General features: G+C 46.6%; 1 protein-coding gene across 3 annotated transcripts in view; it reads left to right on the forward strand.

Annotated features, from left to right (window-relative positions):
• The window catches only part of Xylt1 (xylosyltransferase 1), a 296,956-nt gene that overhangs the window by 269,026 nt on the left and 12,672 nt on the right, over nt 1–15,258 (forward strand). For all 3 annotated transcript variants that reach the window (XM_010610763.3, XM_033758755.1, XM_010610764.1), the window contains 3 exons: nt 734–910; nt 4,939–5,201; nt 11,397–11,592. In XM_010610763.3, coding sequence (XP_010609065.1) covers nt 734–910; nt 4,939–5,201; nt 11,397–11,592 — 636 coding nt within the window. The remainder of the gene's footprint in view (nt 1–733; nt 911–4,938; nt 5,202–11,396; nt 11,593–15,258) is intronic.

Raw genomic sequence — 15,258 nt, forward strand, 5'->3', positions numbered from 1 at the left:
CCTAGGATCAGGGAGAGACGATTTGAGGTGGTTCCGCATCGCAGACAACAAGCAGGCTTGTAGTCACACTGTGCGGGCCCGATGGCTGGTTCAGCACCTCGGACAGCACGCACCCCCACCCTTCCCTTGCTCGCAGTCCTGTGCCGGCACCTAGTTTAGCACCACGGACAGCACCTGGTCTGGCTTCCCTAAGCAGTGGTCACACTGTGTGAGTGATCAAGGCAAATGAGGGCTCAGGATCTCTTTCAGATCTGGATCTGTCCTCCCTCACCCAGGGGTAAAATTCTAGCACATTAGCCATTACTACCAAGCTATTTCTGGTCTGAAGCCCTTTAGTTTCAGATCTGGCTCTCTGCAAAGCAAGGCCATTTTAGCCCAAGGTTTCCTGGAAAACTTTTCTCTGTATTCGGTTCAAATGTGTCAACCCCGAGAGACATCTCCCATCTGCTGGAAAGACAGCAGATGCCCTGCGTGGTGAGAGATGTATGGAAATCACAATGGAGATACTGGGGACAACAGCCCCCAGCGTAGACTTCTGGGAAGAAATCAGCCACCCTAGACACAGCACGGAGCTGCGCCGGAGTGGGCTGCGTGCCTGCTGACTTCGCTGCCTCCAGGGAGCAGAGGGGCTCCAGGAGCTTTTTCACAGGTGGAGGCACCAAGGAGGGCCACAAGCCCAGCACATGTGGGAAAGCTGGGGGAGGGCTCCCGCTGACCCCTCCTCTCCCTGCAGTCCTTCTTCCACACAGTCCTGGAGAACAGCCCCCACTGTGACGCCGTGGTGGACAACAACCTGCGTATCACCAACTGGAACCGCAAGCTGGGCTGCAAGTGCCAGTACAAGCACATCGTGGACTGGTGCGGCTGCTCCCCCAACGACTTCAAGCCCCAAGACTTCCACCGCTTCCAGGTGAGCGCACGTGCCCTGCAGCACACATCTGCAGGTAGCCAGGTCCACGCCCCGGGATCTTGTCATTCCTCACTGCCCCACCGTGGGCTTAGTAAAAACAGTAACAGCTTCAACACCCACCCCGTTTAATTGCACCTGTGTGCTCCATGCCAGGAGTAGGAGGCATTTTCCATCTGTGGAACATACAGCAGATTCCTTGGGTGTTGAAACTGGATTCTAGATCGTGGTCCTCACCATTTTGTCTGGGAAGCCTCATTAACTCCACAATCTCACAGTGTATTTTATTCCATCTCAAACAGAGAAACCGAACCACAGAAAGGTCAGAAACCACAGACGAGGTCATATAGCCCAATGTGTCTGTTTCCTAGGGCCTTTCTCATCTACTTTTCAAAACTTCCTTTAGATCAGAACTCTCTGGAAGCTGGGCATGGTGGCACATGCCTGTAATCCCAGTGCTCTAGGAGGCTGAGGCAGGAGGATCACAAGTTCAAACCCTGCCTGGACAGCTTCTCCATTTAGCAAGACCCTATCTCCAAATTTTAAAATACATTAAAAGAGCTCAGTGTGAAGACTTTAGCTTCACTTCCCCAATACTGCTAAAAAAAAAAAAATACCCTGAAACATTTGTTAAAAACATTTCTGAGTATAAATTCAACAATATCAAGGGCAGAGCTTTTCAACCCCGGCACTCGTAATGTTGTGGCCGGATCCTCCTGGGCTGTGGGCCTGCCCTGCGCATCACAGAGTTCAGCATCTCCCCTTTGCTCTGCCCAGTAGGCACCATTAGCACCCTCCAGTTGTGAGCAACAAAACTATTGCTAGATGTTCCTTGGGGACAAACTCGTCCCTGGTGGAGAACCAGTGATCTCCAGCAAGGTTCCAAAGTGTGTATCTTTGTTGTGTTACACTTTAGAAAAAAAATCTGATGAGCCGCCACACTCAGAAATTGCCTTGCTCTGTGCACGTGAAAGAACAGCAAGCTACAGGGCCATTATTACCTTCACAGCTGTCTCTGCACAGCCTGTCAGTTTACATTTCTGAGGATCACGGAGGCGGGAGGGCAGGAAATGCCTCGGCTTCCAGGTCCTGCCGTTCCCCTCTCTCTCGGTCCCTCCTGGACTCACTGCAGCAGGCCTGTCAGTTAGAGGAAGGACCCCTAGCCTCCGCCCACCACCCCCAGGGCAGCAGTGTCTGTGTTCCGGGCCTCAGTGCCCTGGGGACATTGTGGTTTCTGATAAAGCTTGGCCCACTTGGAAAGCACATCCAGTGCTCACAGCTTTCTCTCGCAGTAAGCAAAGATCAAGAATATCCTCAGACATCTAGAATCAAGTAACTGCTGCCTATAAGGAACTTGGTGTTCTTGTTCAAAGAGCTCCGAGGAAGAGAATGATAAATATAGAAACATGCCCCTTTAGAAGATCAGGCTATGATCAGAGAATTGCAAAGCAGAGTAAGGAGGCTTTCAGGCCACTGAGGCTGTTTTTCTTCCCCCCTCCCCCCGGAAATGAGTTCTTACAGTCCCCTGGATAGACCGGTGCCTAGTAGCAAATGGAAGTAGTAAAGATAATAATCATCTAATAATAGTGGTTAATCCACATTGTATACCTTCTGTGGGTGTGGGTGTGGGTGTGTGTGGTACTGAGGATTGAATCCAGGGCCTTCACACTGAGCCACATCCCCAGCTCTTTATTATTTGTTATTCTGAGACAGGGTCTCACTGAGTTGCTAAGTTGCCCAGGCTGACTTGAACTGGAGATCCTCCTACCTCATCCTCCCAGAGTGCTGGGATGACTTAGCTTACCCATTTCCCAGATGAGCAAACCAGAGCAGATAGGTGACTTGCCCAAAGACATACACAGCTAAGCAGAGGATTGGCACAAAGTAGCAAAGAGTTTGAATTCAGGTGTTCCAACTGCATTCAGTGCTATCGTCAAGGAACCAAAAGGACTCCTACCCTACAGAGAGGGGGACCCAAGGTTCAGGAAGCAGAGGGACATGGGGTGTTTAGAGTAATACTAACGGCATTGTTATGGCTCATGTTTAGATGTCCCCCAAAGCCTCATGCTTTTTCAAAGGTGGCTGAAGCTAGAGTATGTGATTCATGCTAGGCCTGAGCCCACTAGGATTAAGGGTAGGCGTGCTCCCCACCCTAAGTAGTGTGGGTAAGATAAAGGGGCAGGAGGATGTTGTGCAGGCCCCTCGTTGCTTTTGCTGTCTGCCACTACCATGAACAGTTGCCTCTCTGCCTCCCTGCCTTGGAGCCAGCTGACTCTAGACTGCACCCTTCATGATGTGTAAGCCATATCAACCTTTCCTCCTTAAACTCTGAGTGTCAGGTATTTTGTCTCAGCATCAGGAGCAAAGTAACTAACACAGGCATGTATTTTTCCTCCGGAGCATCCAGTCTGCTCAGTTAGCTTGATCATCCAGTGGAGCCACAGAGAGAGCTCTGGTTTCGGAGTAATGTCTCGGTATGGAACTGTGAGTTGTGTGTGTAGCGCTTCCCTCCCTGAGCCTGGTGTTCTCACCCATAAAATGGGAATATCAGTACCTAAGCTTGCTGGGTTGCGGGAGGGCTGAAGGCAATGACATAAATGCAACACTCTGCCTACAGGGAGTGCTTAGCCCTTATTATGGTCACTGTTGCTATTAATTCACTGAAATGTAGACAGCGCTGGGCCAGATTTAGGTCCATAGTAACAAAGCTCCTCAAGGGGCTGGGCCGTGTTTCATCTGTCTCTGAAGTTCTAGACCAAGGGTCAGCAAACTCCAGGCCCCAGGCAAAAGCCCTGCCTGCTTCGGTAAGTGAAGTTCCATTGGCACAGAACCGATGTGCTCTTCCACTGGCACAGAACTTTTTGTACTGTTTCACCTATGGCTGTTTTCCTGCTACAAAAGCAGAACTGAGTAGTTTAAAACCTGTACCTAGTTGCTATCTGGCACTTTACGGAAAACATTTGCCAGTTCCTACCCTAGAAAATAGTGTACCTGGTAGGTGGCAAGTGCTCAGTTTTTTATTTCTTTGGCCTTCCAGCCTAAGGCTGAATCCCGGCTGTGTCGCTGACTTGCTGCGTGTCCTTGGATAGATCCCTTGCCCTCTCTGGGCCTATTTCTGTCAGTCCTCGGTTTCCACCCATGTCCTTAAGGTCTGTATCAGCTTCCTGGGGATATTTTTTCCTTTTGGATACATGTTTCTGAGCTTTGCCCAAGTGATCACTCAGTGATCAGTAAATCTCAAGAAGGACCTGAAAGAAGGATCTGAATCTGTAAACGGTTGCAGTGGCTCTAATGTGTAAGCAGCAACTTGGTCTTACTTGCATCATCCTCAAATCTTAGGGGGCAAAGGACTCACCAGGAAAGCCTGGAAAAACACACTTCCCAGCTCACTCCCAGGGATTCTGATCAGCATACCCGTGGTGTCCCTGGAGAGGGTGTGGGTCTGCTGAAACACCACAGAGGTCGCGGGAGCGACCAGGACTGTGGTGAGGGGGCACAGTCCACATCCTGTTGGAAGGACCCACCACCCCACCATTCGGTCTTCACCAGCTGTTACCATGTAGGGATGGGGTCCCTGGGTCACCAGATCAAGTGCTGCTAAAAGGGAAATTATTTCTGTGAGTCTTCCTCCTTTTAAACGTTGCCAGCTAATTCAATTGTAAAACATCCTGCTGGCCAGCTAAAATACATCTGCAGGCTGTGTTTGCCCTAGACAACTAGTCCGCGACCTCTGCTGAATGATCTCTGACAGCCGTCCCAGCGATAAACATGCAGGATTTAATTTATTTAACAGGCATTTCAGTGGTGCATACCAAGTGTCCACATTGCTTTCCCTGCTTCGTAGCTACGGGCTTGTTCTGCTCATTTCCTCGGCGCGGCTCCATCTGAGGGGGAAATGGAGAGGAGAGAGATGCCGAGAGCCGGGCCTGGAGTTCGGATCCTCCCCATGCAGGGCCCATGACGTGAGAGTCCATCCCCCGCCACTGGCTGCTGATGGGTTTGGTTTTGTGTCTTTCATCTCCCGAGTGCAGCAGACAGCCCGGCCCACCTTCTTTGCTCGCAAGTTTGAAGCCGTGGTGAATCAGGAGATCATTGGGCAGCTGGACTACTACCTGTACGGCAACTACCCGGCGGGCACCCCAGGCCTGCGCGCCTACTGGGAGAATGTGTATGAGGAGGCCGACGGGGTGCACAGCCTGAGCGATGTGGCGCTCACCCTGTACCACTCCTTCTTGCGCCTGGGCCTGCGGAGGGCCGAGTCCTCCCTGCACACCGAGGGCGAGAACAGCTGCAGGTGAGTGGAGCTGTGGGCTGGGGCTGCAGTGTCAGGCTTCCCGGGACCCCAGACCGTCAGTCCATCCTTCCCTGTCTGAGCCGTGGCCACCCTCTCTGTTCCCCTGGCACCATCTGAGAAAGCCAGCTCTACCCAGCTCTCTGGGAGGCTGAGGCAGGAGGGCCATAAATTTGAGCCTGGACCACCTTAGGGACTTAGCAAGACCTCGTCTCAGGATTTAAAAAAAAAAAAGGGGGGGGGATGTAGCTCAGTGCAAAGGTCCTGGGTTTAATCCCCAGCACTGAAGGCGGGGGGGAACCAACTCGAGTATTTTACCCAAGTGACAATATTTCAGATTCATTCTTTATGCTGCGTATATGTGTTTGGGAAAGAAGCTGTGTCACTGTATTATATACTAGCTCAGGTCTTCAGTGGAAGGAACCATGAAGAAATACAAAAGAAAAAAGAAATCTGCGTGTCTCACAATGGAAATTGTTAAACAGAGTAGTGGGATCCGCTTTGCCCGTCACCCCACCCAGGAGTTGCTGACTTCACCCATTTTATCCCATCCCCATCCCCACCCCCACCCAGATCAGTGTGAGGCATGAGCCAGACCCCCTATCCTTTCAGCCATGGATATTTTAATGCATGCCTCTGAAAAACAAGGACTCCTTTTAAAGACATGACTGTACCGTCTTCATCACACCTAAAAGTATAAGCCAGTAAATTATGAAAAGGCAAAACTATGATTTAAACTATTCAGCCACCCTTTAGAATCCTGTCCCCTCCTGCTACTGGACACGACTTGATACTTCTGGAAGGAATGTTCTGGAATAGTTGGAAAACAGCGGGGGAAAACATTCTGCACAACCCCCTCTGCCCTCTCTCTCTTACCAGCCAAGCCTTTTCATTGTGTGTTCCTTCTCTTCCCTTCTCCAGGGATAGGCATTGGGTTATTTGCATAATCAGAAGAAGAGTTCTGATCCCCCCCCCGCCCCGAGTCACCACAGTCTTAGTCCGCCTGTCCCTGTGCTGCTCTCAGCTTTCCCCCACATGCACCTTCTTACTGCAGCTCCTCTCTTAGGGAGCGGAAATTCCTGTTTGCCTAATCCAGCCCTTTACTGTTGCTGTTGTCAGTGACGTGCCATTGTAAACAACGTTCTGACAAATGTCTTTTTGCAGAAAGCCTTTTTTGTTAAAGAGAAAAAATTCTCCTTTCTGATCATTTCGGAGAGCTGCCCAGAAGTGCCTCTAATTCCACTTTGTCCCTTCTCCTCCCACCTCTTCCTCTTAACATAGCAAAACTGAACCTTTGAGCCTCAGTTTCTTGTTATTGTGGCTTCCCTCATATGTCCCTCTTTGTCCATTCTTCTCTCTCCCCAAAGAGGGAAGAAGGTAAAGAACCAGACAATTTCTGAAAACCCAGGCAGGCTTCCCACCCGGTCCCTTGTGCAGAGCGCACAGAGCTTCTCCAAGGCAGCAGGCATCTTCAGGACCTCCTCAGTGCCCAGCCTTCCCTCAGGTTTGGGTAGCTCAAAGACAGACAAGAGAGGGTTAGGGACACAGGACTCATACTTTGAACTCTAGTTTCTCACTCATGACCGTGGGCAAGTCATGACCCTCTGTGACCCTCAGGTTCTGCATCTGTCCAATGAGAAGGGAGTTGAAGTTTTAAAGGAGAAAACTGTCCAGAACCGTTATCACCATTTTAACAGTGTTTGACACACTAAATATTCAGCAGTGCTCGTGTCGCTGCTGGTATCCTAGTCGTCATTTTTAAACTGTCACAATTGGTCAGTAGTGAACCTATCATATGAGATAGTCACCACGTATGTGAACTCCTGGTGACTTCTCTCTTCAGTCCCCATGGTCATCCCATAGCTGACCTTTTCCCGTGGGCAGAGCATCCACATGCTAGTTCCTCGCTCAAACTTTTGAAGGGCTCCCCCTGAAGAACCCACTCCCAACGGGGCCCAAGCTAAAGGGGTTCAGAAATTTCACCTCCAAGCACCCGCCGCGTGGGGCTGCCGGGCCTTGGGTGAAGGGTGACCTGAGTGTCTTCCCCTGGCTAGTCCGGGGCGGAATCTAGATATTGGAAGTGCAGAAGAGATCCCCAGTACACAGCTCTGGGCCCCACAGTCGGAAGGCGGATGTCCTCCAAGAATAGTTTTAATCACAAGCTTCCTAGAATGTACAAGATGAATGATCTTACAGGAAATTCCGAAAGACACCCCCGATTTATTTAAGGTTGTTGAAATTTTCTCCTGGCACTTGTTTTGGATGAAGCGAGCCATCCAGTTGCCTCAGGTCTGGAATCCTTGGGCTTCTGTCTCATTTTTTATTGTGATGGAACCATTGTACCTTGCTCTGGGCAAAGCCATGTATTTATGAATAGGAGGCTGAGAATAAATCAGGACAAAGGACGCTTACCCCAAAAGGCAAAAGAGAATGAATTGCTACCCCTCAGGTATCTAGAGAAATTGTGAGTGAAAACTGAGTTTCATTTTATCTGGGGCATTTCATCTCCCAGCCAAGTACTAACCAGACCTGACCCTGCTTAGCTTGAGATGAGATGAGATCAGGTGTATTCAGGGTGGTGCGGCCGTAGATTATCTAGGCATTTCATACACATTGTACATATCCACTCTGTAATGTAACCTTTCATAACCTTTCCAGTGGTTCTTGATGTTTTTCTCATTATAAAGTAACATATGTACATTGCACAAATGCTTGAAATGAAAGAATCAAACTGAAGAGGACAAGAAAATAAAGCTCCCTTCCGATCTACTATCCAGGGATAAGGATGTCAGTATTTCACTCCAGACCTTCAAAGGCAAATGCTTTCCAGGGCCAGGTAGCAGCAGGGCAGGGGGCACAGGCAACACCTCCCCTGAGCACATGGGCTCCATGATGCTATGACCTAGTACATCTGTCAGAATGTAGACTTGAGTTGCCAGCCAAATCTTCTCATTTTTAATTTTTTAGCCCTCATCTTAGTAAGGAACAAAACAATCTACTCTGGGTCAGATGGATGTATCTGTGACATCCTTTAGATTATTGTTTTGCATCCTGATTTTTTCTCTCTTCTTAGTAAAGTCACTGTTTTCATTACCTATATACTAAATGTAGTAAGGATGAGGTTTAATTACTTTGATACCAAACACAGTTGAAGTGAGGCACCAGAGGGCTCTGTGTGCAGTGTTGGATTCCACTTCTCTAGATGTGGCTGTAAAGCACCAGGCTCTAGAGAAATCCTTCTGGATTTCCACTCATTCAACGAGCACCGAGTGAGCCTCCATCATGTGTCAGGCTCTGTGTTAGGCACTTTTCATTCGTTCAGCCATGACCCACACAGGTGGGGCCCCTGAGCACGAGATGTTCACATTCCATTGTGAAGACAGATGGTCCCTAAGCAAAGCAAGCCAGAACAGAAGATCAGTAGGAAAAGTGCTCTGCTGAGAATGAAAGTAAATCCACAGGCCATGATGAGCGACTTCAGAGTCTGCAGTCAAGGGACATCTCTCAAGGTGTAACACTGAGCATAAATGGTAAGACAGAGCCAGCCATGCCCTTGTAAGAAAGAAGAGCATCCCCGGCAAAGAGAATACCATGTTCAAAGGTCCTGAGGCAGAAATGAGCTTAGCATATTCAAAAATCCAAAGTGAGGTCCCTATGGCTAGAAGGTGGTGGCTTGGAGAAGAGAGAAACAAACTGAGGCTAGAGAAGAGGGCCAGGGAAGAAGTTTGGGTTTGATGGGAAGCACATTTCTCAGGGCACGTGAGCAGGGGATGACAGGCGTGACTACCATGAAAATAGGGTGTAGTAGACAAAAGTAAGGAAAGGCCAAGCGAGGAGGGTCTGGTGCGGAGTGACGCAGACACGCGTCTGGGTTCTGGCAGAGCAAAAGGAGGGTGTGGGCTGGAGCATGGATTCAGATGGAGACAGGATTTCGCAGCAGAGAGTGAGGAAAGGCCAGCAACCCCATAAATTGCTGGATTCCTGGGCATTGCTCATTTTCTTGACCTTGAGTAGCACTCAGTATACTTGAAACACTTTCTTTCTAGAAACAGTTTCTTCTCTTGACGCCTCTGGTACCGAGCACTCCTGCTTTTCTCCCACTCACCCTGTAGCACAGACTTTGACTTCTTCTCAGCAGGGCCCCGTGACAACCACCTCCTAATCTGTGTTTCAGAGCATTTACTCAAGTGTGCAGATCAGTTGGTCTGTTTTCCTGGTCTAGGCTGGACCCACTCCTGCAGCTGCAGCCAGGTACAGGGTAGGGCAGGGCAGGTCAAGTCAGGAGGGGAACTCAGTTGCTCTCGGCCGGGAATTGTTGGCCCATCCCAGATGGCATTGGCTGGGACAACTGCAGTGGCTTGGCTGTTCACTCTGTCTCATCCTCCAGCAGGCCAGCCCAGTTCCGCTCCTGTGGCAGACAGAGAGCATAAAAGCAAGTGGACATGGACAGCTTTCTTGAGGCCTGGCTCAGAACTGGCATGCCACTCCTTCCACCTCTTGAAATTGCCCCTGGAAGATTCAAGAGATGGGAAAATAGATTCTGTCTCATTAGTGCAAGGAAATCTGCAAAGTTCCTTAAATATAGGAGACATGAGGCTTTGGGTACATCACTGCAGGTGACCACAGGGTCTACCATGACTTTATGTTGTCTGTTAGAGCTGCCACAAGCCACAGGTGGCTACTTAAGTGTAAATTAACTAAAATTAAAAATGCAATGCCCTCAGTTACATTAGTCAGATTTCAAGTGCTCAGTGGTTCCATGTGGCTCGTGTTGGACTTCGCACATATGGATCATTTCCGTCATCTTAGGAAACCGTGAGACAGCCCTGTCTAAACTTAACTGCTTGGGGATAGAGGCAGCATGGTACCAGGCTTTGCACTCCCAGTGACCATATCCAGCTCATGTTGGCAGGAGCCACAAGTGCCCAGCAGTCTGAGGCCAGCGCAGGCAGGCTTTTATTCCTAGGGGCCCTAGAGGCATCCCAGTAATAGGTCAGTGATTTCAGGAGCTCCATCAACCCAGGAAGGCAGCTTCCCCAGCCATTATAATTGGATATAAAGACTTAAAACTCCAGATTGGAAGCAAAGGAAAGCCCAAGCTGAGTTGACCAAGGAGAATGACTTGCAGATGCTGTTATTAAGGACTCGGAACCCTCTTAGTGCTGTGCCTTTTACACACTGCGGAGAGAAGCAGCAGCCTTTTATTTTGCAAGTTGGAGGAAAGAAGAGCTGAGCTCCTGCAGGGCTCTTGCTCCCTCTCTGCTCCCTGCTCCCTGCTCCCTCCCTTCTCTGGGCATCTCTGCTTAGCTCCCTGACCTTCTGTCCACAAGCCTCTGTGGACCAAAGACATGGTTTTCTAAACAATAAGCTACCTACGTATGGCAGCTTATGCATTTGTGTGTGTGTATATTTCAGATCCCACAGTGATTTTTTAACGAAGAGACACAGTGTTGGTGGTAAGAACAGTGATGGCATAAATCATTGTTTCTGACAGTTAGGCAGCAGACTTAAAGAGTCCCTAGGATATTAAAGGAGAAACAGTGTTTTTGTTCAAGGATGTTTAATGCAGCATTGTTTAGAAAAGCAAAAAAAGTATAAATCTGTTATTGTCTGGTGTCAGGGAACTTTGTAAAATATGCATCTGGTGCCAGGAAATGGCAGTGAACTCACACACATACACACACAATTTTGTGTTTACAGATTTTTTTTCAAAGTATGAAAATGCTCAGGAAATCCTATGGAGCAAAGGTAGAATATAGCCAGTCTATACATTATGGTCCCGGCTATGTAATATTTATGCAAACACAGATTCAGAAAATGAGAGTGCAGGGAAATACATCCATAGACAGCTTTTGCACGCTGTTGTCACTCTGCAGCACCTAGCACCAGAGGACTCAATAAAAATAGCTGTGAACTGACATTATTTATGGGGCGAACCATCAAAAGTCATGATTTTATTTTCTTATTACTGTGCTTTCCTGTAGTCAGCATGTTTTGCATTTATATCTCAGCAAAAAAGTTACTCATAGTCACTGAGATCAAACATGTATGGAGGAGCTTCCAGACTGATGCCAAGGAATATGGTAAGCTCTGAATAAACTGGAGATTGTTTTAGGAGCAGGACCAGCACAGTGGTGACAAGCCCCATCGTGATGCTGTCCTTAGCAGGCTCTGGCCAATGAGCTCCTGTGCTTTCAGGTACTACCCAATGGGCCACCCAGCATCTGTCCACCTCTACTTCCTTGCTGACCGCTTCCAGGGCTTTCTGATCAAGCACCATGCTACCAATTTGGCTGTGAGCAAACTGGAGACGCTGGAGACATGGGTGATGCCAAAGAAGGTCTTCAAGATTGCAAGTCCGCCCAGCGACTTTGGGAGGCTTCAGTTTTCTGAGGTAAGAGGCCAGACCCTGCCCACATCATCATCTTCTGCAGCCACCTTACCAGGTTGTGTGCCAATCTGACACTTCTAGTTGGGGGTGAGGGAAAGGATTTATAGAGCCCAAACTATGAGCTCATTCTGGGCTGGAGAAGACTTTCCAGTTGGAACACTGGAACCAATGGATACATGCATGGGTATATACATGGACGGATGGACGGACGGTGAATGGATAGATGGGTAGACAGGTGAATAAGTGGCTGATGAGGGGATAAATGGTGTGTGCAAGAACAACAGATGCTTAGATACACGGATAATGGATGGATGGATGGACTCGTGAAATGAACAATGGACAGATAGGTGGACTAATGTGTAACTGCAAAAATACATAAAAATGGCACTTCCCCATCCCCAGCTTTTATCATTTTTCTAGCTGAAGAGATGGCTTTACCTAGCACCACCCTTTAACTTCCGCCCTGCCTCTGGGCCTACTGTGCCCCAAATATTCGGTCCTCCGTTTCTCCAGCTTTGTGCAAGACCATGCTCTTCCCTACTTACACACTTCTTAGGTCTTTGTCAAGCACACCGTATTTGTTCCTGCCTCAGGCTTGGCATTGCCGACCCCTACCTAGACTGCTCTCCCCCAGGTTGTCACAGAGCTATCATTTCTTTCATTCTTGGTCATTCGGATCCAAATCCAAATGGTGCACCTGCAGAGAAGCCTTTCCTGGATCCCAGTTATGCTACAATAGCTACATTATCTACTTGCCACTTCCCTGTGAGTTTCTGTTGTAGCATTTACGACCTAAAATTATCCTGTTGATTTATCTGATCATTTATTTATCATTCATAAAACAACTAAAGCTTCACCTTTCTTATTCACTGCTGTATTCCCAGCACATAATCATTTTCAGAAAAGCACATGCCATTTGTAGAAAAGCACATTTTTAATTAATTTAGTTTATAAGTATAATGTATATCTATACATAATGATCACTTCATATGGAATTTGTACCTACATGATACAGCTTGATTCTTATATTTTGCATCCCCCTCCATTCCTTTAATTCCTCTTCCTCTCTTTATTTACAAAATCTTTGTTTCCATTTTATCCTTTTCTCATTTTTTTCCTTTTCTTTTCCCCTCTCCCCTCCCTAGTATCCCTTCCCATTTGAACATTTTCTTCCTATTTCACAGTGTCTATTTATACACTGAGTCTTTACTTACATTTTCAGTCTCTCACACCACGGAAACAATGTGATATTTACATATGCATGTGCAGTTTATTTCATTTAAGCGTATGGTCTCAAGGTGCATCCATTTAGCTAGAACTGTCTCGAGCTCATCCTTCTTTATGGCAAAGTAGTGCTCCATTGTATAAAACCATCACATTTTCTTCATTTATCAAAGATTTAGCTATTACAAACTGTGCCACTATACACACATGGGTGTGCATATATCACTGTGATATGGTGCTTTCAATTCTTTCAGGAATAGCTGGGTCCAGTGGAACCTCTAGTCCTAGTTTTTTGAGAAATCTCCACTGTGGTTGATTTCCACAATGGTTGTACCAGTCTACACTCCCACCAACAGTGGAGCAGGGTCCCTTTTTCCCCACAGCCTCACCAGCATTTGTTATTGGTTGATTTCTTGATAGCAGCCATTCTTTCTGGGATGAGATGGAATCTCAGTGTTGTTTTAATTTGTATCTCTCGAATGACCAGCGATGTTAAACATTTTTTATATATTTATTTTCCATTTATACTTTTTCATTTGAGAAGTGTATAGTTATCTCAGATGACTATTTTTGGATTTGGGTCTTTAAATTGGGGGGGTATTTTTTTCAGTTCTTTATATATTCTAGATATCAGTCTTTTGTCTGCAAAACAGCTGACAAAAGTGTTTTCCCACTCTACTGGCTGTCCCTTTACTCTGTTGGTGATTTCTTTTGCTGTGCAAGAGCTTTTTAATAAGGTAAGATCCCACTTGATTCTTTGTAATATTTCCTACAAATAGGGTTTTATTCATAAAGTCTTTGCCTACACCCATGTCTTCAAGACTTCTACCTAGTCTACCTTCCAGCAGATTTAGTTTTAATATTTAGATCTTTGATCCATTTTGACGTGAGTTCAGTGCATGGTGAAAGATATGGGCCCAGTTTCAATCTTCGGCATGTGGAAAGCCAGTTTTCCCAGCATCATTTATTAAAGAGACTGTCTTTCTTCCAGTGAAGTTGCTTGGCCCCTTTGTCAAAGATGAGGTGGCTGAATGTATCTGGAGTTGTTTCTACATCTTTTAATCTGTTCCACTAATCCTTGGATTTACTTCATTGCCAGTACCATGCTGTTTTTGTCATAGTAGCTCTGTAATACAATTTCAAGCAAGGGATTGTGATGCCCCCTGTCTTGCTTTCATTGCCCAGAATTGTTTTTGCTATTCTAGATCTCTGTGGGTTCCAAATGAATTTTAGAAATTTTTTTCTAGTTTTGTGAGCTATACTATTGGTATTTTAATTGGGATTGCATTAAATCTATATAACAGTTAGGGGAGTATGGCCTTTTTTACTACAGTAGATCTTCCTACCCACTAGCAAGGGATAGCTTTCCATTTTCTGATATCCAACTTGATCTCATTTTTTCAGAGTTCTGTAGTTTTTAATGTAAAGGTCTTTTACTCCCTTTGTTAGATTGATTCCTATGTATTTCATTTTTTTTAATGCTACTGTGAAAGGTGTGGACTCCCTAATTTCTCTCTCAATAGATTTGTTATTTGTGTATAAGAATGCTATTAATTTTTTAGTGTTGACATTGTATCCAGCTATGTGACTGAATTTAGTTATTAAATCTAAAAGATTTGGGGGGAATTTTGGGGGTCTTCTATATATAAAGTATCACATCATCTGCAAGTAATAATAGCTTAACTTCTTGCTGTCCTATCCTTATTCCTTTTATTCCTTTTCTTGTCTAATTGCTCCAGCTAATGTTTCCAGAACTGTATTGGATAAGAAGTGGTAACAATGGACATCCTTGTCTTGTTCTTCATTTTAGAGTGAATACTTTCAGTTTGTGGCCATTGAGTATGATGTTGGCTGTTGGTTTGTCATAGATGGCTTTTATCAGATTGAGATAAAGACTATGTATTCCTATTTTCTGTAGGGTTTTTTTTATCATGAATGGGTGTTGGACTTTGTCAAATGGAAAGCATATGTTACTTATAGACTCTGAATACAAATTTTAAATGAATGAGTAAGTGAACTTGGGTGGCCATCCTGGAAGGAAGACGGAATATGCTTGATCTTGGGGAGTACTTCTCACATGGAACTCCAGCATCTGATTTCTGCTTTCCCTACATCAGTAACTAGCTGGAGAAATTTTTAATCTCAATGAATTGGGGGTTAGCAGTGAAGGACCTGCTTTTAGAATGCACAGAAACTTGAGAGGCTTGGGTATCGTAAGGGAGGGAGTCTTGCCTGCTTCTACTCTCTTTGCCAGTCCTTCTCCAGCCACCTGTGGTCCTGCCTTGCTGATTTGTTCCGCATGGTGTAGTTCTCCAAGTAAACAGTCATGGGTGAGAATTTCTTGTTAAGCCAACCTTTTCAGTAAAGGCTCCAAATGGATTGGCTGGGTCTGAGCTGCCATGGCAGGCAGTCCATAAATTACTGGTGTCAGGGGTAATTAGACAC

The sequence above is a fragment of the Fukomys damarensis genome, unplaced genomic scaffold, assembly GCF_012274545.1.
Source record: "Fukomys damarensis isolate Sample0158 unplaced genomic scaffold, DMR_v1.0_HiC HiC_scaffold_34, whole genome shotgun sequence".
Lineage (NCBI taxonomy): Eukaryota > Metazoa > Chordata > Mammalia > Rodentia > Bathyergidae > Fukomys > Fukomys damarensis.